At 33.6% G+C, this 26,363-nt stretch overlaps 1 protein-coding gene across 1 annotated transcript in view; it reads right to left on the reverse strand.

Moving 5' to 3' along the window:
- Window positions 1-2,966: 2,966 nt before the first annotated feature.
- LOC143389356 (A-kinase anchor protein 9-like) overlaps window positions 2,967-26,363 on the reverse strand; it is a 72,362-nt gene continuing 48,965 nt past the window's right edge. Inside the window, exons 9-28 of the mRNA XM_077108230.1 lie at window positions 22,112-22,211; window positions 21,017-21,109; window positions 19,906-20,262; window positions 18,030-18,233; window positions 16,853-16,993; window positions 15,592-15,714; window positions 15,385-15,493; window positions 14,310-14,365; window positions 14,131-14,221; window positions 13,821-13,959; window positions 9,175-9,276; window positions 8,316-8,376; window positions 8,166-8,201; window positions 8,022-8,089; window positions 7,811-7,911; window positions 7,490-7,627; window positions 6,647-6,715; window positions 6,467-6,543; window positions 4,697-4,859; window positions 2,967-3,682 (exon numbers count right to left, since the gene is read on the reverse strand). Coding sequence (XP_076964345.1) covers window positions 3,369-3,682; window positions 4,697-4,859; window positions 6,467-6,543; window positions 6,647-6,715; window positions 7,490-7,627; window positions 7,811-7,911; window positions 8,022-8,089; window positions 8,166-8,201; window positions 8,316-8,376; window positions 9,175-9,276; window positions 13,821-13,959; window positions 14,131-14,221; window positions 14,310-14,365; window positions 15,385-15,493; window positions 15,592-15,714; window positions 16,853-16,993; window positions 18,030-18,233; window positions 19,906-20,262; window positions 21,017-21,109; window positions 22,112-22,211 — 2,542 coding nt within the window. The 3' untranslated portion in view covers window positions 2,967-3,368. The remainder of the gene's footprint in view (window positions 3,683-4,696; window positions 4,860-6,466; window positions 6,544-6,646; window positions 6,716-7,489; window positions 7,628-7,810; window positions 7,912-8,021; window positions 8,090-8,165; window positions 8,202-8,315; window positions 8,377-9,174; window positions 9,277-13,820; window positions 13,960-14,130; window positions 14,222-14,309; window positions 14,366-15,384; window positions 15,494-15,591; window positions 15,715-16,852; window positions 16,994-18,029; window positions 18,234-19,905; window positions 20,263-21,016; window positions 21,110-22,111; window positions 22,212-26,363) is intronic.

Below are 26,363 nucleotides of genomic sequence, written 5' to 3' on the forward strand. Positions count from 1 at the left end.
TTAGATATATTGACATTCATATGAAAATATGCAGGTCATTAGCCTATTATAATTTCACCATTTACATTACTTTTAACTTAATGATGAGACATAAATAAAACTTTCATAGTACACAAGGTGGATATTTGATACACAGAACATAAAGATTTGTGAGGAGCTTTTTTGTGGGTTACATGTAGAACCCATGTATTTTAATATTCACTATTTTAAAAGAACAATGCATGAAGGGAATGCAATACTTGGCCTATTTTTAAACTAGTGTAAACCCTAATCATACCATGTGTTTGCTTTTTAAAACGAATAACAGTTTTTTAGCCCTTGCACTTCAAGAGATCTAGTCTTTAATTTTTCAGTTGTCCGTTAGGTCAATTTTGTTTACTAGATGAAAGTTAATAAAACTATATGAGCCTGAAAGAATTCTCAACCAAATTTAGTCTTTTCTTTCATCTGGATTGGGTTAATTTCACAAGTGCAAAAATAGTTCAGTCTACAGTAGTTCTAGGAAATGAAGAATTTGCCTTAATAAAATATTCACTCAACTGAAACTCGTGAGTAGTCAAAATTTCCAGACTGTAAACTTCTCAAGAGAAGGGCCTCATCTTCTCCATGTCATGTAAACTTTCCAAGGTGCTTGGCAGCACTCTGTACCCTGTGGAGTACTCAGTACCTTTTTGTTTGATGTTACTGATGTTTGAAGTTGCTCCCTTAAAATCTACTATTAAAATGTAGCAAAACTGATACATTGTTCTTTCTGTTTTTTCATAGACTATAAAACATGTATATCAAAGTGATAATTTAAAAAAAAAACAAACCTTTTTTTTTGGTTGTAGATGGACACAGTACCTTTATATTTATATGTGGTGCTGAGGATCAAACCCAGTGCCTCACACGCAACCCCAGCCCCTCAAAGTGATAATTTATATGAAGAAACATTTAGCATCCTTCACATAAGAATGCTTTTTTTAACCTCTATTTATTTATGCGATGCTGAGGATTAAACCTAGGGCCTTGCCTGCGCTAGGCAAGTACTCTACCCCTGAGCCACAACCCCAGCTGCCACCAAAGAATGGGGTTATGTGAAAAAAAAGAGGATGCTTTGTATGAATGTCTTTCATTAGCATTAAACAAACTTAAATTGAACATTGTCATCAGCTTAGCTTTAATTCAGACCTGAATGACCAAACCTCCCTCGCCAAAAAAGGTGGTTTTATCTTGAAGCAATTAACACAAAACAATCTGTATCTCACAAATTAGTTGTTTAAATTTACTTTCTAGTGTGGGAGGGGATGAGTCACTGGACAATAATTACAACTATAGCAGTAGTACATTCAGGTTGAAACACTACTGCTTCACAAATGAAATGATTTTAGTAACTAAACTCAAACACAATTTGCTGGAGAGGACTTCTAAAACTTTTGAGATACAAAAGTATAATTGAATCAAGGGACAGTATTCTCTCACAACCAGTATATGGGCAGCTACCTTGGGCTTTGCTACAGAAGTGGTACAATCAGATGGATGTAAGGAGAGGCAACTATGGGTGGGTTCAAAACTGCTCAGATAAACTACGTAGAAATCATTATAGCTTACTAATAGAATAAATACAAAAAAGGCTTTAGAGGGAAAACTACTGTTGCTTCGAATAAAAAAATAAATCTGCCTTCCCTTGAAAATCTATCTTCCTAGCTGACATCACCTTTATTTAAATGCTATTTTAAAATTAGAAGTTATAGTAACTTCAGCATTGCCTTGTGTCCTGTAGAGGTTGAAAGATACATTCAAAATTGGTGTTTGTGACTTAAATTTTATTTTACATGGTTAAAAATGGCATAAGCTATTATATGGTTTTCCTCTTACACACAGCTTCTGCTTCTGATATTAAATGGAGGCTATGTAGATTGAATTCTTCCTAACGGACTCAAATTCCTTTTGATTCTGAGTCATCTTCAGTAGTTTAGAGATTTTGTTTCACAGAGATTTTGTTTCACACTGAAGCTTTTGCCCCTATTTTGAGAATACTTAGGGGACATAAAAAGAACAATGATATGTTCTAGATTTCAACAATCCTATTACTTTCTAGAACTTTAAAGAATGGAAGAATATGGTCTAGCAGTAAACAAAAGTACCAGGCTTTTATAATTTTATTTAAATCTTAAACCTCTTAAAATGTACTGTTAAAATTGCTGTAATTAAAATTACAGCTCTGGAGAGCTAGTTCTTAGAAACATTGTTTTAAAGACAGTAGTTACAGATTCAGGACTTGCTTTAATTGATTTTTAAATAAAATATATTTGAGTATCTGTAAAAAAAAAGAATTTAATTCAGCTCATAGTTGCTGATTAAAGACATTATAAGCCTTAGAGTTTCATTCATTCTTTCTCAGAGGATTATACTTTTCTAATTTTTTTTATCATATTTCTTGAAAATCAGTGGCAAGGTATGGGAAAGAGAAGAGTGTGTGTGTACATTTTTTAAAAGAAATTTCCTTATTTTTTATAGACACAACATACCACCATATATTTTACTGTTATAATGCAATAATGGCAAAAGCAGTAGAACTTCAGGTCAAACAACTCTTGCTACTAATGTAAACTCATTCTCAGAAAACCATTCTCACATGGACAGTGGTTAGAAAAAAGTACATGAATGTGCTACAAAAATAGAGCCACAAGACTTCTCACAAGTAAAAGAAATTCCTCTGTATAAGTCCACAGTTGACCAGGGTCCAGCCTCCTTAACAGTGAGCAACAGGAAATATGCTGCCAAGTCACCATCTTCAGTTCTGAGAGTGAGTTTACATGCTTCCCCAATGGCACAAAGTCTCATGACGATCCAATGAATCAACAGACACTTGGGAAATATTAATAAACAATTTTTTATGAACTATTACAACAAAGAACTTCAGCAAGAAGGAAAATGAAGTTTATGATTTTTGAGTAAACATTTTTAGCGTAACAGTCTCTGTGACCAGATATTTAAAGAGAAAACTCAAGCTTATAAAACACCATTTCTCTGTTATCAACTGGAATACACTAAAAATAGGATACTGGAAATACATGTTCTTAAAGCATTTCCACAGGAAATGTCCATAATTATGACATTCTAAATCATTTAGCAATTGTATATGCTACATTAACTAAAACAAAGGTACTCCTTATTGCACATTTTAAAGTTGGAAGGATACTCTAGTTTAAGTGGGGGATATTTAGGGGGAAAATATTTTGGCTCCAAATGTATACTGCGCCAAGGCAGCTTCATTCTAAAAACATAAACCATTTAAAATAAACTTTTATATTTTGAAGCCAATAATCCTTCAACACAATGAATAGTTCATAGTCCACTTTCTGACTAAGTGTCAGAGGTTAATTTTATGGGCCCTGTTTTAAGGCCAATGAACAGCCCTCACTACTCTGAGAATCGGGTGTAGGTGGAGGTTCATCTTTAAAGCCTGAAGACATTAAGTCTTTTGCAGCAGGTGGTGGCCCATAGTCTTGGGGACCATGAGTTGGAGGTGTTAATGGGGCACCAGGAATGAAGTACTCTCTTGGGTCAAATGAGCCTAAAGGTCTAAATGGTGCAGGTCCTGGAAAAAAATCACGAGGGTCAAAAGGCAAATCCCGTTGTCCAGGTGGAACACCTGGTGCATATTCTCTGAAGCCTATTGGTGGATGCATACCAGGACCTGGAAAATAAAAAGGAAGTTATGTAAATACCCAGAAATTTCTGAACTTGGGTGATTTCAAGTATGTTAATATAGTCTTTAAATTCTCCCAAGCCTAGAACATCAACTGGTGAACATCCTGACTTGCCAGATGAGGCAAACTGAAATGGAACAAGTTTAGGTTATAGCCTGGCCAACCAGCCATGAAGCAACATATTAAGGATTTAAACATGGCTCTACCTAGCTCCAGGCTTATCTTTTTTCTTTCCCTACTATATAATTGCAGAATTATTTCTATCTCACAAGAGCTCCATTTATATTTGGAAGTACTATATTACCATGACAAGATGATAGATTATGAAATAAGAACTTTACTACATCAAAGAAATTTTGATAAAAGGAAATACCACTATTTATTACTGTATCCATTAAAAATTCATGAAATATTTCAGCATGGACTTTACACATGCCATCAGAATCAAGGTGCATGCCCTCCTGGAAAAGGCCTTCCACAGCCACCTAATTAAACCAGCAACATTTATTAGGTCACTGTTAAATCCTCCTCTTTAACACTTCCCTCTGACTTTTCTCAAGGTAAGGAGGGTTTGACTTTTCCTTTTCTATATTCTATAACCTACTGCTTATGCTTCCATTATGGGTGATTACAAACTTTATGCTATAGGATTTTCATATCTGTGACAAAATTTTAAGTTATGCATGTGTCTCATCCACCTTTCCATCTATTGCAATGCATATCATATCAACATATTTTCAACAAACATCTGCAGAAGTAATATTTCTGGCTTTTCTCTATATAGCCCCTAATCCTTCTCTATGAGATAGCTATTGCCTATCTCAGTATAAGATTATGTAGTGTCCCATATGTCCCAGAAAACTGGAGGAAAAGTTAAAATGTACTCAGCTGTATCCTTTCATTGTTAAGACCTGAGATAGCAACAAACTGTTTTAGCAAGCAATAGAAATGAAAGATGAATGTGATTTATAAGTCAATCACTACTGTTCAGATCATCATACCAAATTGTGGAGGAATTGGCCGAGGCCCAAAAGGCCCACCGAGCTGAAATGGCGGTCCATACCAAAAGGGAGGTGGTGGAGGCCGTCCCATCGGGGGTCCCATAGGGGGGCCCATGAAGGGTGCCCCTGAGAAAGGAGGGGGCCCTTTCATAGCCATATTAACCTGCAATTTAAGATTTGAAAGCAGTTAAAAGTTTTAAAATTCCTATGTATTAAGACAAAGTACCAACACCGATAAAAGCTAAAACCCAAAACAGGCACCTGTCCAGAGAACACCATCAGTGCAACAAAACTCTACCCACCCCTCCTGTTTATTTCCACTGACAGCTTACAGAAGTTAGAAGGATTCCACAAGAGGGAGCAGTTTGTTACTGATTATATCTGCACAGGAAAGGGAAAGGCAAGAGGACTGGCAGAGGTTATTAACAGAGGTGATTTCTGACCAGTGTGTCATGCTGTATTCACTACAACCTATTTCAAAGGGAGTCCCCCCCCTACCCATCACTTCCCTTTCATCACAATAGCTCATTACTTCCATATTAAGAATGAACAGAATAAAATGAAAAATCCATTCTCTACCCATGTAATAATAGCTACTATTCAGAGTATCTTCAGGAAGTCTTTCATATATTATTCAACCTCTGAGATCTTTAAGTAGACTGTCTTGTTTTAAATAAGAGGGAATAAAAGCAAATGGATTATCATCATTTGTTGAAGGCCACACTGCATATTAAAGGATCTCAATCCCAGGTTTGCCTCCAAGCCATGCTTTTTCCACCTCTACTCCTCTCTAACAACAGATCTTTGCTCTCTTTTAAATCTTCTACTACAAAGGGGTTTGGGGGTCTTATCTAAGCTGCCCTTAGATTGCTCCAGAGATGTATATTCCTGGAATATGTATACACTGGAACTTGAGAAGTATTTTCCAACACAATGCTATATACACAAATTAGGAAGACAAGGCTTTAATATTTACTTTCATTTACTGTACACCATTTGAGATATTGATTTATCATTTCCTATGAGTAGTGGGTTTGAAACTAAACAATTAAAAATTTATTTTATTATAGAGCTGCAGAAGACCTACCACATATAATAGCAACACAGTTACAAGAGAATGCACTTATGTGAACAAATGAGACCATTGCTTGGAACTGGCTCAAGAGGTCATTTCACATTATCATTGTTGCACTGAAACAGTATTTCACTTTCATAAAATCTGATACCAATCTAATTCAAATAACTCAAAATAGGGTTTGCTCAAATGGAGGAATTCTTAAATAGCATTCTTCCAAACAAAAATAAAAATGATGAATTATATAATTTATAATGAATTTACTTTGCCTTAGAACATTCAACACAAAACACCATATAAAGTTAGAGTGATAACTTTTCACATTCTGTAGTTCATTATAGTTGTACACATTTAAGCCACATTTCCAAGTTAAGGAGAAAAGTAAGCTCAATATTGCATGCAGTTTAAAGCAAACAAGATCAGTGTCATGCTCTGAATATCCTTCCCAGAAATGCACAGAATAAAACCCAATTCAGTTCTCAACCTCTAAGTACTTACTCCAACTGGATGCTCAGTCAAAGAAGTAATGGTAGAAACTGAGGGGGTCTCAGGTTCTTGGGGAAGAGTTTGCTTTTTAAAAAACAAATGGGATAGTACAAATAGAACACAAAGAAGGATAAAGCAAAGAGAAAGTACTGTAGGAAAGTTACATGTTCCTGCACGACCACGTGATTCACAGTAACTACAGAACTTACCTTGCCCTCATCCGTCACCTTAGCTGGAGAAGAACTTCTGGAGCTGCTCTTCATGTGAGCTGGAACACATCCTGGGTCTGTTAGAGATCAAAGAATGGATTCAGACTTATTCTAACATGAAAAGAATAAAAATCCTGCATCCACAATTACAGATTCTTTGAAATTACTTGGTCTCTTTACCAGAGGCAACGGGTTTCCCAGATGCCTCAGAAGACCATTGAGTACGAGGTAAAGGTCCATCCATTGACCCTTGGGAAAGAAAGATCAGAGCCCTTGTATGTATTTTTCAGAAGAAATAAACCACTGGTGGACAGGTCAGGGTTCAACAATAACTAGAAAGCAACATTAAAAATGGGTTGCCCAGGGGTTGGGGTCGTAGCTCAGTTGTAGAGTCTTTGCCTAGCATGTGTGAGGCACTGGGTTTGATTCTCAGCACCACACCATCTACAATTAAAAATATTTTTTAAAAAAATGGGTTGCCCAATACGAAAATCACAATTTATGAAGAGACTTAAGTAAAATAAAGAACTGCCTTGGGTTGATAGAACAGCAAATTAATATGTACTGGTCCTAAACTTTAAGCTATAGACTTGAAGTATGTGTAGGTTGGCTTTTCTTTAGTCTGTATAACCTGACTTCCAATCTTACCAAGACTACAGTCCTATTTAGAATTGGGAATAAGATTCAGTATTTCATATTGGAAATATGTATGCTACATAAAGTTTAAGGCTACTTTTATAATATTTGGGAAATGAACACCATAGAGATTTAATTTAAAGATAAAGGTTTACACTTCACAGTGTAAAATTTAAAAGGAAAAAACAATACAGGGACCTCCAGGAAAAAAAAAATGTTTTCTATTCTAGAACAGATTTTACAGAAAACATTCACTAAGATAAAGTAAGAAATTATCTTCTATATATTTTACAGGCCCAAATTCTATGTTTTCATTAGAATATTCAAAAGGGAAAAAAAACCAAAACCTTGAAGCAGTTTACTATAAAGCAACATGTGAATGCTCACCAAATCCATTTCTAGGCATATCTCTTTGATTAAGAGTAGCAGAAGGAGGTCTCCCAGCTGGCTCTGCTGTCAGTGGAGGGGAACATTCTCCACCACTCACAGGGGATGGACCAAAAGAGCCATTATGGCTCAGTGAACCTAAAGACAGCAATGCCGTGTTACTACTTTAAGGCAGCCTTCTCCCTGATACCAACCCCCACACCTCCCGCTTTAGCAAATCATTCAGATTATTTCATAACCATTACACACAGAAATAAAAAGTAATTTACATACATTCTGCACCAAGAAATAAAATAGCTCCTTTTACAAAGTGCCCCCTACCTCTCCGAGGAGGATTTTGTAAATTTGGTCTCCCCGGCATTGGTTTTACAATCACAGGTTCGTCTTGCCGCATTGCCATCTTTTGGGTCATTTCCAGTAGCCTTGAATATTGAGAAAGAATGGGCTGAATTATGAAACAGCAATCATAGATAATATCTAGCATAACCTTAAAACACTATAAAACATACAGTAAGACACAAAAATCACATACTTCTGTCTCAAATTAGCAGATTCCCTTTTCTCTTCAGCTATAGCTCTTTCTGCAGAACAAGCTTTGCGCTATTAAAGAGAAAATATTCAAATTCAGTTGCGGTAGGCTATGCAAAAAATAAAGAAAAGGGGGAAAAAATCTTACCCAATTATCATGAGCTTTCTTCTCATGCATAGCAATCTGAAAAAGACAACACATTAAAAAAATGTTTTTAGGGACTCATTATAATAGCCTATAATTGTCTGTATTAGATATCAAAGAATCCTGCAACTACAGGACAGTATTAATTACTACCTGGTTTTTAAATGAGCGCTTGGTTTTCTGTAATTCTTCTTCCATCTCTTCAATTCTCCGCCTAAGAATTACAACAATTGAATAAAATTTGAAACATTCTGACCATTTTCCGTTTATTCCATCAGCTATACTTTTAAAGACTTTTATCATACATAAGAAAAACATTTCTATAGTTATATGAATCCAGTGTGATCAAAACTAATACTACAGACCACGTGCAATGCCACATGCCAGTAATCCCAATGATTGGGAAGCTGAGGTAGGAGGATCTCAAGTTCGAGGTCAGTCTCAGCAATTAAGTGGGAACCTGTGCAACTGAGACCCTGTCTCAAAGTAAAAAAAAAGGTCTAAGGATGTAGACCTAATACTAATAACTTTTTATTCATTTAATTGCTAGAGATTCTGAATTGATAAATTATAATTTCCTTAACTGTTCATCAGTGTGTTCTCAAGTAATTCTGCTAGAAATATCTTCCTCCTTAAAACTTTTTTTCAAATTATATCCATAGAAGATTTCCAAGGTCTATCAAATGCCACACTTTTGTGGGTCTTGATATAACACACAGCAAACTGATTTCTTAAAGAATTACTACAACATACAAAACCCCCAGAACTGTTTGCATTGACCAAGTTCCCTATGGTCTTGCCCATTGGGTACAAGTAAATTTTTGTTAACATTTTTCATTTGTTAAGTTGAAATTTATTTTTTCTCCTGTGTGAATTGAATGTGTTCATATCCTCTCGTTATTTATACTTCCATGCTATTTTCTTCTATCTACATAATGTAAAAAAAAGATTAAAAAGAAAGCTAACACTAATTCATTAGACATTGACACCCTCCTTTAGAAACTGAACTCACTTGTAATTTTTAACTTCCTGTACAGCGGAAACCACCTTTTCATCTGCAGCTGACAGCTGCTGCTCTTTTTCTAGTCTCTCACATTCTTCTTGACTCCGTTTCCTAAAATAAAGCCAGTTATCAAATCAAAAGTTTCTCTTTGTGAATATCACTTCCCACAATTCTATAAAATGCTTAGGCACATAAAATAGGAATTCAAACCTGCAATTTCATAAATCAAACTCTGGCAAATCACATTTTCTAACTTCTCCTCTTAATTCTCTACTTACCAGTAAATAAAATAAATGTGAAAACAACATGTGTCCCAAGGGCAAGTCTCCTGTGTGTAAGATGATAAAAACTCACTTTACTTCAATGTGGAAGATCAGAACTGATCAACCTAACATAATTAAACATATTAGGATAAAGCAGGGGATAATTCTTTTCTCATTTCTGCCATGGGTAGGACACTAAGTATATCTTTGTCATGGAGGAACTCTTTTCTCAATCCAAGACTGGTACCATAATAAAGATATAGTCAGTCAAAGAAAAAATCTTCTAGAATATGTCTTTTAGCTATGCAATTAACCACAGAACATTTTTCACACTTTAGATATCTATTTCAAAAGAATTGTAAATTAAGCAAAAAGACAAATCTGAGTTTTGATAATGTCTATCAACCAGAAAAAGAAGCCAAACTGACCCACTATCAGAGTATTATCTACTGACAAGTTTTAACTCTGATCATGAAACTCAAGATGTTCATCTACTGACACAAAGGTAGCCACATTTAATGATTTAAAAAATACTATTTTCTGCTATCCTTGTACTACTTTAGCCATAGTTCAATTCAAAAGATAATTAACTTGAAACTTAATTTTCCATAAATCAGAAGAACTACAGTAAAAAAGGATTACTGATACCAAATAGAAAAAGGGGATTATATATTCTTATACAGCTTCTCATTTAATTCTTCAGCAAGTATCTTATGAGTGGCTATAATATACTAGTTACCTTGGTAAGATGCTAAAGAATAAAAGAGCTCACTGTTTCAGGTATAAATGATGCCTAAAGGAATATAATAATTTTCCCCACTGGCTTAAGAAGGAATATGGAGAAAACTGAATCTTGAAGAAAAGAGAGAATTTTGTTTCCAATTATCAAAGAGTTAGTCTGAGAGCACTAAGAACAATCAAAACATCTTTATAAGAATATAAAATTGTGTTTGAAGGGATCCAAGCTAAAAAGTCAGTGAAGATATATGTATGTGGCCAAGATCCATTAGAAAAAGGAATCTCAGAATTACAAGTAAGGCTGGCACTTTAAGGTACTTTTCTCCTATTGAAGATAACACAAAGATATGAGTCTGAACCAAGCCTTCATTAAATTCCTGGACTTAGAGGAAAAAAGAGGCTACCAATAAAGGGACCCTTAATAAAAGCCCTAGCCTTTGAGTTTAGATTAGAAAGTACTGCACACTTAAGTGATGAACAGGCAAAAAATCCAAAAGGAACAATACTGAAACATTGAAAAGACAACTCATTTTTGAATTATCTTAATTGCTGACTAAGTTTAAAGTGACAATCTTACTCAAGTAACCTCAACACTTTTCTATAAGAAGATAACTTCGTCTTAGTCCTCAAATTTCATCTATAATTATCACAACAATGTTGGCCAATCAAAACTGACCAGGCACTCCATAAGACAAAATTCTGTGAGAAAAAATCCCACAGAAAAGGAAACCACCTAATGGGGTTAACTGCACATGTTTTAAAATCATTGTGCATTATATAGTCAAAAAAGTAAAGTCAAGATTATGAATTTCAGGGCTGGGAATATAGTTTAGTTGGTAGAGTGCTGCCTTGCATGCACAAGGCTCTGGGTTCAAACACCAGCACCACAAAAGAGGAAAAAAAAATTACGAATTTTGTCAAAGGATTAGAAACTATAAAACCAAGAAATAGTTGGGTGTGGTGACCTAAGATACTCAGGAGGCAGAGGCAGAATTATGAGATTAAAGATAGCTTGGAAAGCAGTAAGACCCTAGTCCCTTTATGAGAAAGAGCAAGGAGTCTGGGGAGGTAGCTCAATAGTGGAGCACGTGGCTCAAGGTCCTGGGTTTGAGCTGTAGTACTGAAATAGGACTGGAGTTGTGGCTCAGTGGTGAAAAAAGTGGTGAAAAAAGAGAGAAAGAAAATTCTCTTTCTCTCTCTCTTAAAAAAATCCTATAAAAAAATAAAATATTGTGTCCATCTACAACTAAAATAATATTTTAAACCCTGAATTTTTTAAAATCCTAAACTCAATGAATGATTTTAGCAGCAGATTTGGGAAGTAAAATAAATCCTAGCGCTTTTAAGACAGGTCAGAAGAAAATATCCAGAAGAAGTAAATCCAGAATGTAGGAGGCAGGGGAAATCAAATTCTAATATGCATTATTATAATCAGAAGAGAGAATGAGGTAAAATCAACATTTAGAAAAAGACTCGAAAATTCAAGAAGTGTTTAATGGTCCCAAGCAACATAACTGCAAGAGGAAAATTGGGTGGGGTGGGGAAAACTACACCTAGGCACTTCCCAATACAACTGTTAAAAAAACAGAGAAAGGACTACAGAAACTAGGGGAGGGATAAGACCAAACAACAATGATAATGGACTCCTTAAAGAAAAATTTTAAAACAGATGGTAATTAATTGGATATTTTAAAATTGCTAAAACTAAGTAATAGTCAAAATTCAGTAGCCAAAAGAAAGATCCTTTAAAAATGGAAACTGGTTTTAACTCTAATCATGAAGTTCATGTCAACCTAATACAGATTATAAAGGTAGCAATATTTAGTGGATAAAATTCTATTCTCTGTTTATCCTTGTACTACCTTTGATACACTAATCAAATCTATCATTAAAGGACAATGTTCAAATAGAATGAAAATAATTTCAAATAAGAAACCAACAGTGTAGAATGCAGAACTACAGAAACTTTAAATATGTGTATAAATTGAATGAATGTCTTGTGGAGTTCACAGTATATGAAGTACTAACATACAATGCCACAACAGTTATCTGATTCAGGAGCTACTTAAAGCCCATAAAAAAAATAATAAACCTATTCATCTATGTCAGGTTTTTATTAAATCCAGAATATATACCATGGCCTTTAAATTATGAGAAGATAAATAAAATTATTATTATATCATTATAATTCCATTATAATTTATGATTACATCAAGCTTATACAGGGGATGAGGAAAATAATTAAAAATATTTAAACTATTAAAAAGATACAAGGAAGAAAAAAGAACAGGTCATCAAATAGAAAGCAAATTCTTCATAAACCACAGGCACATATTCACATGGACAGACTTATATTTTAGAAAGTCCACTCAAGCGGCTATAGAGAAAACTACTAAGAATTTGAAATAAGTTATATACAAATATAAAAAATGGAGAATGAAGACAGATGATCTAGGTTAGAAACAGAAAAGATGACACAGGCATGAACTAACATAGTACCTGGGGATGAGTAAAAAGAGTACAAACCACAGATGATGACTGAATAAATTTTGGAGGAGTTGAGAAAAATAGTGCTACAATTTAATTGCATTACAAAGAAAATTAATTGCCATTTAGGTCATTCAGATTACTAATAGGGACAGAGAAAACAAGTGTTCTTTTAAAAAAAAAAGTGATAAAATAAGAAATGTTTCTTTGAAACAGGCCAGGAATTTAGAACTGGCCTAAACAAAAATTTGAGATTCTAAAAATGTCGCTTGGAGATCACAGAATTTTAGAAAAGTTAATGGAAAGGTTTCAATATTTAATGCATTAATTAGGCAACAGAAGTCAAAATACCTAAAAATAGTTAGGTCTGTAAAAAGGACTGTCTTTGCTTTACAAGATTATATATTTATATTTATATTTATATAAATATATATATAAATATATATATACTGAAGAGTAAAATCAGGTGTAAACAAATAAAATCTGACACAACCTATTTTTAGAGAATTCAAGTATTTTTGTGGATTAAAATCTTCAAATGAACTTTCAAAAAATAACTAGCTCCACACTAAGAAGATTAATACATAAATATATACTCCAAACAAGTACTTCTGTAATCATAACTCCTAAGGTCCTTTCCACAGTTCCATTTTGTGTGAACATCTGAGATATTCAAGTCCAAAACTTGTACCATCAATAAGTAAATATTATTCCTTTTTGAAGTTCTTATTCTACTAAAACATGTCATTCCAAATCACTCAGTATTTTTAAAGGTCCAGAGTTAGAGATACAAGTTCAAAACATTAGAATTACATAACTGATCACAATGAAAGGTAATTAAATAGAGGGATCATAGAAAGGGTCTAGAACTTTGAGAGGTATTTCCACATCAGTGACTGTTAATACCATTTTACCACTTCCTGCCTTCATATGAATTTGACAATTGATTACGATGTCCTCACAGCCTTAGTTTATGGTTCCAACTACCTCAGGACTATTAAGACTGACGATGGAAAGAAAAATGTAACTTATATGAAACAAAACACAAAGGAAAAAAGACAAATCTCTACTTATTACAACTAGAAAAATTGTAAATAATCTTAAGAAAAGATAAAATTATCTATTAGTTCACACAGTGATAATAATAACAAACAATGAAAATCTTACTTTTGTAGTGCCATCTCATTTTTCTGGTAGAGTTCATTTAAAATCTCCACTTTCTGCCTTAGAGTTTTGCATTCCTCTTCCAGTCCAACTTTAGAAGACTGTAGTGAATTGCAGTCACCTTCTAATTTCTTTATTTGGTCTGTAAAGGATAAAACAGCTTATCTCTATATGTGTACAAGGACTTAAGAACTTGTTTGAGGGAGTAGTGCCAAGAAAAGTAAAAAGCATGAAAGCAAGAAGCCATTCTTTATCTTTCCAATAAAATTTTAAGTCTTTCCAACATGGCAATTTCTTCTCAAGAAGAACCCACCTTCTAGATTACATTTTGTGGACATCGAGGCTCTTAGCTTAAGTTGTAAGAGTTTTAGATCCTCTTCAACTACTGATATTGTAGTTTGTGTCTAAAAATTGCAGAAAAGAGAGGTATTCTTAAAAGTGAGGCACAGGAAGAATTGACAGGCACGATGCGACTCTTACAAAGAACTATACCCGAGAGATATCCATCATCTGCTTAATTTGATCTTTGATCTTCTCATTCCGGTCACCTAAAAAACAAAAGACTTTAGCTTTTTCTTTCCTTACTTTTAACTCTATATTCTCCTAACTTCCCCCAAACTAAATAATGATTGTGTTCAAACACCAGAAGAAAAAAATCAATTAAATAACTAAACTGATTAGACTAATGACTTTTAAGAGAATTGCAAGCTTAGATTTAAAAAAAAAAAAAGAGAGAGGTGAATTTCAGGCTGGGATTGTGGCTCAGTGGTAGAGTGCTCACCTAGCATGTGTGAGGCACTGAGTTTGATCCTCAGCATCAAAATAAATAAAAGTACTGTGTCTGTCTTAAAAACAAAACCAAAAAAAGGTGAATTTCTAGTTTGCACAACTAAAATGTTATCTATGCTATTCTTGTAAGATAAAAGCTTTTCTTCTCTCTCAGATCTATCTTCACTTGGGCAAGTAAGTGTCTTATTTAGAAAGATTCAATCCTCTATTTTCTCCCTGAATCTACTACCAGGTGTGGTTTGAAATACTTGCTATGTAAGCAATATCCAACTTGGGAAAAAACATCTGGAAATATTTTCCTCATCAGTAAACACTGTTACACTCCCTCTCTCTAGCTTTCTGATAGTCTCTAGCCTCTGTTCTCACAGCCTTAGTTTATGGTTCCAACTACCTCCGGACTCTTAAGACTGACTGTGGACCTTAAAACCACAGAGCCATAGAGATGATGAGTATCAAAATCAACTATCATCTGCATAAGTTAAGAAATAAATTTCTCTTACTGTACAATGTATAGGATGTGACTATTGTAGCTGCAGTGTACTTACTAGTTTTCAATGGGATAGAAAAAGTCAGTGTTCTTCACATGCCTATTGCTACATTATACCCCAGCAACCCACCTCTGCCAATGCAACAGACATATCTATAGATCCAGTGATGTGTCTACAACCCTGAAGCTTAAGAAGAAAATCAGCCAGCTGAAAAGTGGCATCTGTATAAATACTTAATTAAAGACAGGAAAGCAAAAAAAAGGATTCAACTTCCCTGAGACTGATCTTACCTGCTACCTCTCCGTTGGTTAATTCAACTGACTTATCTTCTCTATTTTGATCCTCAGATTCAGATTCACACTGTAACCGATTCAACTGTGTGATATAATTAGTCAAAGCCTAGAAAAGAAGCAAAAGGTTGGAAGACTCTCGATTTTAATTCAGAAGATTTCAGGAGAATTCATGAGATGAAACATGTATTTGGAGTATAAACTTACATTAATAGTATCATCTTTATGATTAAGAGCTACAAGTAAATCTTTCTGGAACTTCTCAAATGATTTGATTTGTTCACTGAGCTCAGCGTGTGATGCACTCCAGTCTTTGACTTCCTGCTGCAACTGAAAAGTCAAAACACATGAATTCCTATGGGTAAGGGAGGGGTTTCTGCACTGGATACATCAGGACTACAAGACTTAGACAAATAAATAGAGAACCATACTCCTCCGTGGCCTGCATCAATTGAGGGGGTTGAGACCTTGGTTAAGGAAGAGGGCAGAGTGGCCCCAACTCTCACAGCTGCAGTAAGAACATCAGAGCTCTCAGGAAGTTGACCCTGTTTATTGCATTCCCCAGAAAATTGCTGCCAATTCAAATAATTTACCTCCAGCAGGAATGGCTGGGCACATATGACTCTCTCCTAAATTTAGACTCCTTATCATGTAATCTGCCCTTGGCCGGTGAATCAGTAACTACTCAAAAGAGGATCATAAAATACTTAATTTTCTGGTTTAAAAAGTTTCTTTGAGGCTATGCAAGTTAATAACTGATTGACATTTTAAGAAAATACACATGTACAAGATAAAAATCAGGATGAATAAAGTTTACTACATTTGAACAACCATTTTAATTGACTTTGCACTGAAAAAATACACATTTTGTATACACATTTTGTATACCTTTCACTGGACAGACTATCAGGAGGTACATCTTCAGGTTTTCTGTCCATTTCCTTTTCTTTCAATGTCTGTTCCTCAATTTCCCTTTGGTTTTCATTTTCATTCTGTTTAAGTTTGTGCAACGGCAGAGAGGACAAGACAGAAAGAAAACCTGTCATCTTAAAAACAGCATATCATTCTTCTGTACTGGTATGATGTGAACCAGAAAGTGCTTGAAATAATATTTAACTACAATTTATCAAGAGATCCGCAGTATCAAGAAAAGGATAAAACATTCAAGTGTAGAGATGAAAAATGTTTTAATGGCTTCAAACTAATATACTCTATATAGTGTGGCAATAAGGGTTGTCAATAAAGGTTGCTCCTTGGTAGAACAGCAGTTTCTCCTACAGCAATACCAGATTCAAATTATCTTAAACAGAAAGCAAGACATTTTGACTCCACCTACCTTACATCTAAGTGATCACCAATATGTTAAGCTCAGTAACTATAAAAATACGTAACCTACCAACAATAAAGACAAACAAATCCTACTGCATTGTTGATCTACTGTTCCTAAATGCACCAAAGTCAATACTACCTGTGTTTGCGAACTGCTGCTGCGCAGCTCACAACACAGCTTCTCTCTTCCAGCTAAAGACAGCTTCTTTAGTGCTTCCAACTCCTCTAAAAGCACCCTTTCTCTTTCTGAAACCAGGTTTTCGTTATTTAATGAGGATCTCTAAATAAAAAAAGAGGTCATGGAAGAATATTGATTGCGATAGAGGTAAAAAGCAGAAACATCAAGCAGATTTCTTTTAACCCCTTGGGACCAAGAGACCTTGGTTCTACCTTATGATTCATATTTCATTATTAGGGATTAAAAGGCACATATGAAGTTCAATGCAAAATTTGCAACTTTAGAAAAAAAGTTATTTAAACTTAAATATTCAGGAATTTGTATAGTTCGAGTAATATTTTCTCTGTCAATTTTTGCATTGAAATTTTAGAAGAATAAATTCACAAAATGCAATGAAGAAAAGCAAAACTGATTTTTCAAATGATATATTTTATTCTCAAATATCAATTTCCCTATTATTTTATATTTAAAAAATACACATTTTAGTTTTCAAAATTAAATTCAATAAATTTGTTTTCATAAGAACTTTCATGTAAATATTTCTTGCTTTTCTGCAATAATTTTGTGAGTATATTTTATATAGCAGTTGATAAGAATATAGCTCCCAAATACCATGAGAATTTAAATTTAGAAAAGAATGTAATATAAATTTGAATTTCTCTAATCAACAAGAGATGTGTCCTTGGAGAGAGTTCTAGAAACAGATTATTTCAGAAGATTTCCATTCATGATTAAAAAGATGGATTAAAGATAGATAAAGATAAACCTTGGAGATGGTAATTGGTAGACTCACAGAACTATAAAGGAACATTGAAAAAGTGAATGACAGCAACTGTATACTCAAGTACCTCAGTATAATATTTCCAAAACTCTCAAAGTGCTTTAGCTAGAATTTTTAAATTTATATTGTAGTCACATTTCCAGTGCCTGAAAGGCAGTTAAATAAAATGAAAATGCACATTATATCAGTTGAGTTAGGTGTGCCTAACAAGGTGTAAAGTTGATCCCAGGAACTTCCTGATGTTAAGTATTTGTAATTTATTTGTATCTAGGAAAAATAATTTTGACTTAAAAAAAAAGCCACATAAAAAATACCATTATTTCAATTGAGGAGAAAAGAGACTCTAAAGTTCCATACCTGGGCTAACTGTCTATTAAGTCTCTTAATCTCTTCTTGTAGCTGCTCCATGTGTCTCATGTGTGCCTGCCTCAACAGTTCTGTGGCCTGTTGATGTTCTTCATACTGTCGTACAAGTTCTTGCCTCATATCTTCTAACTGTTCTTCGTTTGACATCATTTGTCTGGAAGCATCCATGCTTGATGTCAACATCTTACCATGAATCTTTGATAGGAAAAAACACAAGCAAAAAACTCAATCATAACATATTTTGTGGCAATTAGTCAGCATTGATACTTTAACTGAATATGAAAACAATTCTATTAACAACATAAAGCATCTGAGTTTTAGTTTTATTATTAAACAAAAGCATAAATCACTTTTTAAAAAAATTATTTTTTAGTTGTAGATGAACATAATACCTTTTTTCATTTATTTTATTTGGTGCTGAGGATCGAACCTAGTGCCTCACCCATGCAAGGCAAGCACTCTACCACTGAGCCACAACCCCAGCCCATAAATCACTTTTTTTAAAAAAGTATTTTTCTTATTTATAATTCCAAAACAACATGAAGTTAATTTATTACCACCATATATGTTATTTTCCAAAAGGAAACAGCTACTTACAAGATAGAATTAGATTTTAGCTAAACTAACAGAGAAAAACAAAATACTCAAGATTCTTTATCCACCCCCTCCAACCCCCACCCCATCCACTTTTTTTTCCGCCCATACTAGAGATTGATCCCAGGGCCTCACACATGCTGGGCAAGTGCTCTACCACCAAGCTACATCTCCAGCCCCTTCTCTTAGTGAAGTTATAACTCCTTTATATCTCTTGATATTTTATAATAGGGAAATAATATAAACAACAACAACAAATATACACACACACATGCAAAGTTTATAGGGCCAGGGTTGTGCCTCAGTAGTAGAGCGCTTGCCTAGCATGCATGAGGCACTGGGTTCAATCCTGGGAACCACATAAAAATAAACAAATAAAATAAAGGTATTATGTCCATATACAACTAGAAAAATATTTTTAAAAATTAAGTTCACAAAATATAAGCAATTTTGTCTATTTAATTTTTATTCATTGGCCATCACCGTATTATAGAAAACTGCTTATTCAAAGAAAAATTATAATAAATTTTATTTGGAAATAAATGCTTTACATTTATGAGTTTCTCACACTCATGACAAGTCAATAGGTTCTATGAATACTTCAATCCCTTAAGATACTAATTAAAATCATTCTGCCTTGAACAGCTACAGCTAAATTAGTTTTCATAAACATTTCACAAGTTTTGCATTACATAAAAAACTGACAGTTTTATTTGAATACTCCTCTGAACAAGATACATCTATCGTGAACACATAAAATAAATTTGAAATTCAGATAATTTTAAAAGAAGTAGAACTTATTGTTTTCTAATAAAGGCTGCAATTCGTTGGGGTAACAAATCCTCAACTAACAAGAAAAAAGAATTAGTATATAGATAATAAGATACTTTGAATTGTCTTCTTGAATTCGTAGCAATTTCCTTTTATGTTCTTACATTTTAATTGAGCAAATCATTTGGCCACAGGTATTACCTAGTTATAATACAATTAATCTTCAATTAGTTTAAATAAAATTAACACAGGTATAATTTACAATGAGAACTTAACATGTATTATGTCCATAAGACAACCAAGAATACTATGACCTGACTTATTTTATACTTCACACCAATATTGTTTCACTTAATCAAATACCTTATAATTAATAAAATACATTAAAGTCAAGACTGGACTTCATACTTTCATTCTCTATTAATCAGCATTATTGCTACTGTTTTAAACTGAAGATATTATTATAAGTTTTTCTTTTTTATATTCAAAGAAGCATACTTACAGATTCGCTAACTATAAATGTTTTGTCTTTGGAGAACATTTCTTCTGAAATAGTTAGTTGGTGGACCTCTGATTCTATTATATCATCAAGATGATCACTGTTTGGTAATAGAACTTCTCCATCTTCTCCTAACTCTTTACTAAGTGGCTTAAATTCTTCTTTAAATTTCATGTCCAATGCATCAGAGGTCTGAAGATCAATTTGATCCTGAGATAATTTCATTTCATTAAAATAATGTTTTTCATTTTGCTGACAGAAAGCAAGTGCTTGTTTTGATGACATAGTATTTTCTTTTCCCTTTGATAGTCTAGATAGTTCAGTTTGTTGAGCAAATGCAACGCTCATTGACACAATGACCTAAAGAAATCAATCAAACAAACAAAAAAGGATTAGATTTATAAATACCAGCTGGATTTAAAAAGTGGGTAATTACTCAAAATTATATGAATTAGAAAAAAGCCTGGCCTCATAGTTTTAAAAACAAAAATAAATCCTCTGATAAAGTGATACAGAGATAGGCTATTTTTCAATAAATTTAACAACAAAGTGTTTTACTGCCTGCCTTTTACAATAAAACAAGCAAAACTTTTCTAACTATAACATCAATAAATGCTCAGTACAAAAATAAAAAAAAATAAAAGTCTTTATATTTCTTCCTTCCAAGAAAATTCACTTGGCCATGAGTGATAATGTTCTGTGACAATCCTCCATCAGTATCTATAGTTATTATCTAACATTACAATAATTTATCAGGGTAATACAACTACTTTTTCTCTTCATAACTTTTGCCTCATTTTTAGAATGCCAAACTCCTTCACAAGGTAACTATTTACAATGTAACACATATATAAAAACTTGTGGCATTCTGAAAAATTGTAATTACTATTCTATATCAAGAAAAAATGTTCTTTTCAATGAAAAGCACCGCAAAACATTCTATGAAGCAGCAATTATAGTTGATGCTGTTACACAACTGTTTGATGGACTATATATGAAACTTACAAATAAAAACAAAGTACATACCATCAATAAAATCCATGCTTTTTTGACAGTTCAAAGATCAAGAAAATCTATAAACCAAGAAAACCTTGCAGATAAACTATAAACTTACCTTAGCTATTTCTTCTTCTAATCTTTCTTGGTATTGTTTTTCCAAAACTTTAACCATATTTGTTTCTTGTTTCATTCCACATTCCTTAGAAAACTAAATTGAAGGGTGAAATATGACAATTTACACTGATTTTATACCATTAATTTTAAGGATGTAGTCAATATTCCAAAAATATCACTATTTTTGGACACTTTCAAATAAAAATAAATTTCAGTTATCTTTTAACTAAAAACATTTAATCTAATAATCCTACGAAATAATTACACTTACTATAAACTTAAAGATGCAAAGAGAGAAATATATTTACATAACTGTAATTATTAACATAAATTCTAGGGTGGGTTAAGGATACTTAAATATAATGTAGATAACTGTCAACATGAAAGTATTTGTTTATTTACCGATTATTTGAATTTCATCCAACAGACATTTAATAAGGGATGAGTGTGGCTCATATCTCTTCTTAATATCCAGAATGAGAATGGGCAATAGTCAGTGATTTTAATTTTTACTAGAATTTAGAATTATTTAGTGAAGATGAAGATGCAGTTGGGGGTTTGAAAAAAGTTTTGAATAATACAATGTTGAGGACAGGCAGAGAGTGGTTCAGTGGCAAGCACGGTAAAAAAAGCGTTTTTCTATCATTACTTCTGTTGGAAGATGGCCTGATCCATTACTCCAGCCCTAGCACCTTGGATTTTAGGGAATCCTATACACCGTTCTGAAGATACCCTCTGCATCCATAAGGGGAAGAAAAGACTATGTTGGCCATGGTACTGAAGCTGATTTGTTACACAGTTCATAAAGAAATGTTATAAAGAAAAAATTTAAACTGTAACAGGGGAGGAAAATTCTCAAATTTAACTTTCTCTGTGTTTTTCCTATGCTATGAAAAATATTTCTATAGACATTCTGGATCTTTTACATAAGGTATTATCCTCATGATTTATGCTTAATCTTAGCCAAATATTTACTACATAATTATCTTAGCCAAATATTTACTACATAATTACAAAACTGAAGATGTAAAATTGATAGTAAGAAAAAGTATCAGTGTACATAACTGTTTAAAAATGAAGATTAAAAATAACATACCTCTATTGCATGATCAATATTCTTTTTTAGACAACTTCCAGGATGTACTACTGATTTCTGTACATCAGATTCTTTAATTACCACTGAATCAACAGAGAAGCTAAATATAAATAAAAAAGTATAAAAAAATTAGTGTTGTGTGTTTTATCAAAAGTTTTTTACCATGCATAACGTGTACTGAGGCAGTGGGGAGACAAAAATGATAGTTCCCCAGGGTTACAAGTATTGTAACTTAAAACATTTTTGACTAAGTTTTCCATTTAAAAGTAACAATGAATATTATGTCATTTAATGAATTTCAGTATAAATGTATGATAAAAAGTTTATTATGTAAAAAAACATTTTTATAAGTTTTTTAAAAATAACAGGTACAGTGGTGTGTGCTTGCAACTCCAGAAATTTGGGAGGTTGAGGCAGGAGGATCAAAAATTCAGGATGAGCCTTAGCAATTTATGAGACTCTCTTTCAAAAAAAAAAAAGGGTTGGAAATGCAGGAAGATGGCTGAATAAAGTATTTGCGTCCCTGACAGATCTGTGGAGTGAACCAAGAAAAGCAAAAAGGTCACTTTTTTCAACAAGATGGGTGAATGGTCCAGAACTAGGAAGGACTTAACTGGAATTTAATACTGGATACTCAAAACAGATCATGGACTCAAGAGATCTTCTATAATAAAATAAGGGGGAAAGATCCCCAGCTCCAGAGCAGTAAAATAGCTGGAAGTACAAACCAGAATAATCCCTATGTGAATGTTTTCCATTCCTAGGAAAACAGAGGTGTTTTGCGGTATGGAGAGCTTAAGAGCTCAGAGATACTGCTCAAAAAACATCAAACAAACAACAACAACAACAACAAAAACCAGTAAGCTGTGCTGCACAGCATCTGTGTACAGGAGGGAAGCCACCAGCTTTCTTGGCGGCATGCATGGAGGAAAGCAGAAAGAACCCTTGTAAAGCAGTGGCTGGGGGGCCTGCAGCTAGGTGAGTCAATTATTGGCAGATCGAAGTCTGGCCCCAAAAATGTGCAAGGCAAACCCATGCTGTGTGATAGAGAGTGTTCCAAAGTGACCAGGAGAAAATCAAGCATGGAGGGACATTTACACAGGAGAATACTGATCAAGGAAACCCACCTGGCTTTCCCCTCCCCATCCAATCAGCTGCTTGCAGTACTGGCTGGAAGAGAAGTGCCTGACTGTGAATTTGAAAGGATAGGCAAAGGAAGAGATCAAGTTTGGAGAGCAAATGACGACCAGGGTTCATGGGGTCTGCAGGCAAAGTAGTGGGCTAAGAACAGATTCCTACATCACATGTGTAGAACCTAAAGGAGATTCCCGAGGTATGGTCTTCCAATGTGGACAGACAATTGCTGAGCCTTGGAGGTGTGATGACTTAAAATCTTCAGACCAATAGGCACGCAGTGAAGAGATTGGAAAGTAGCTAAGCCTAAACCTTGGCTCTAGTAGTTCCGCTTCCAGGACTAACACTCTCACCCTAGCAACCCTAACTAACCTGAGGGTAGAGCTAGCATCAAATTCCAGACAACATACCTAACTGCTCAGAAGAGAAGCTGAGAAACTTGAACTGCAATGGAAAAAAGTGTTCAATTTTTCATCCAGATTCCTTTTTTTTCTTCTCTCACGTCTACCATTTTTAAAACCAAGTATTTTTCATGGATCATTTTATTGAGGACTGGGATATCTGAATAGTACATTACAGTTTTGTTGTTTACTATTTTCTTTGAAAAAATTATATATTCCCCTCTCATTTATCTGTTTCCTTGTATTCTCTTTCTCACTTTTCTCTTGCTAACACCCAACCTCAATTAAGTCCTCCCTTCATTCTTCCTATAATTTTTTAACTTCTATCTTTTCTGATCCTTCCTCATAAACATCACACCCTACATGACTTTTGTTCTCTCTTTGTCCACCAATGGAAACTGTAAACTTTTTTGCAAACTTACTGTTTATATTGTAGACAATAATTGAACACATCATTTCAGTTTAATGGAACAAAACTGTGGATGCCTTAATAGGAGCTATTTGGTTTAAGGCTGTATATTGTTTGTATTGGGTGCAGTTATTATTTGTGTCTTCCTTAAAGGTGAGGTACTAGAAATCTTCAGGGACACTATGAATCTACAGGGTAGACACTGTACTGCTTGAAATCCACACTGCTAGAAGGACAGACTTAAGAACAACATGAGAAAACAATGGAACAAAGTGGCCCAAACAAACCAAGATGATCCAATAATTAAACCCATAGACAACACAGTAAAAGAAATGTAGAAAAGGAATTTAGAAAGTACATATTAGACTGACCTGGTACATAAAGAATGATATAGGGAATAAAATCAGAGATAAATTTGAGGAGGTGAAAGATCATTGCAGAGGCAGAGATTCTCAGAAAATGACAACAACAACAAACAACAACCACCCCAGAAATCCTCAAAATGAAACAATCAATAAACCAATTAAAAATTCAATGGAAATTATTATCAATAGACTGGACCATTTGGAAGATAGAACCTCAGGCAATGAAGACAAAATATATAATTTTGAAAATAAAGTTGACTACACAGGGAAGATTGTAAGAAACCATGAACAGAACTTCCAAGAATGATGAAATAACAAGAAAAGACCAAATTAAGATTTATCAGAATAGGTGAAGGCTTAGAGATATAAACCAAAGGAATGCTCAGTTTTTCAATGAAATAATATGAAAAAATTTCCAAAATCTGAAGAATGAAATGGAAAATCAAATACAAGAGGACCTCAAATGTACAAGATCACAACAGACCCACATCAAGACACATCATAAAAAAAAAAAAGGTCAAATATAGAAAATAAGGATTGAATTTTAAAGGCTATGAGAGAAAAAATATCAGATTATATATAGAGGGAAACTAATTAGGATCTCACGTGATTTTTCAACCCAGACCCTCAAAGCCAGGAGGTCCTGGAATAATATATACCTAGTTCTGAAGAAGATGGATGCCAACCAAGAATTTTATATCTAACAAAATAAAACTTCAGATTTAAAGATGAAATAAAAACCTTCCATAATACCCAAAAGTTAAAAGAATTCATAACTAGAAAATCTGTGCTATAAAACATTATCAACAAAATATTCCATGAAGATGGAAAAAAAAGTCAAAATCAACAAAGGGAGGAGCCATACAAAAGGAATAATCAATCAAAGGAGAAATTAATTCAAAGTAAAAAGTAGATATAACCTAAAATGACTGGGAACACAAATCATATCTCAAAAATAATGTTAATGGTCTAAACTAATAAACCCAAAAGACATAGATTGGCAGATTGGATTAAAAAAACAAAACCCAAAGATCTGTTGTCTCCAAGAGACTCACCTCATAAGCAAAGACATCCACAGAGTGAAAATGAAAGGACGGGAAAAAACATATCACTCACATGGACTGAGTAAACAAACAGGGGTTTCTATCCCCATGTCAGATAAAGTGTACTTCAAGCCAAAAGTTAATCAGAAGGGACAAAGAAGACATTTCATACTGCTTAAGGGAATTATACATCAACAAGACATAATACGTTAAATATTTATGCCCCAAACAACGGAGCATCTACATATATCAAACATAATTCAATTTCAAGAATTAAATAGACCATAATACAATAATACTGAGTGACTTTAACAAACCTTTCACACTACTGGATAGATCATCAAACAAAAACTAAACAAAACAACTATAGAACTTAATAATATAATCAATAATTTATACTGAACAGACATATGAAGAGTATTATATCCATCAACGAATACATGTTCTTCTCAGCAGCACACAGACTCTTCTCTAAAATATGCCACAAAGCAACAATTATGAAATAACAAAAGAGATTATACCCTGCATTCTATCAGATCATAATGGAATGAAATTAGAAATCATTGATACAATAAAAAATAAAAACTCCAACACCTAGAGACTAAATAATATGCTATTGACTAACCAATGGATATGAGAAGAAGTCAGGGATGAAATTTTTAAAATACTTACCAGAGATAAATGAGAACTGATACAACTTGTCAAAATCTCTGGGGCACTATTAAGCTAAATTCATTAAAAGAATGGAAAGTCAATGAGTAAATGACCTAACATAAGATCTCAAAGCCCTAGAAAAATAAAAACAAATCAACATCAAAAGCAGTAGAAGACAGAATAATTAAAATCAGAGCTGAAATAAATGAAATTGAAATAATCGAAACAATTAAAAAATTAACAAAA

Source organism: Callospermophilus lateralis, unplaced genomic scaffold (assembly GCF_048772815.1).
Source record: "Callospermophilus lateralis isolate mCalLat2 unplaced genomic scaffold, mCalLat2.hap1 Scaffold_2226, whole genome shotgun sequence".
Taxonomy (NCBI): domain Eukaryota; kingdom Metazoa; phylum Chordata; class Mammalia; order Rodentia; family Sciuridae; genus Callospermophilus; species Callospermophilus lateralis.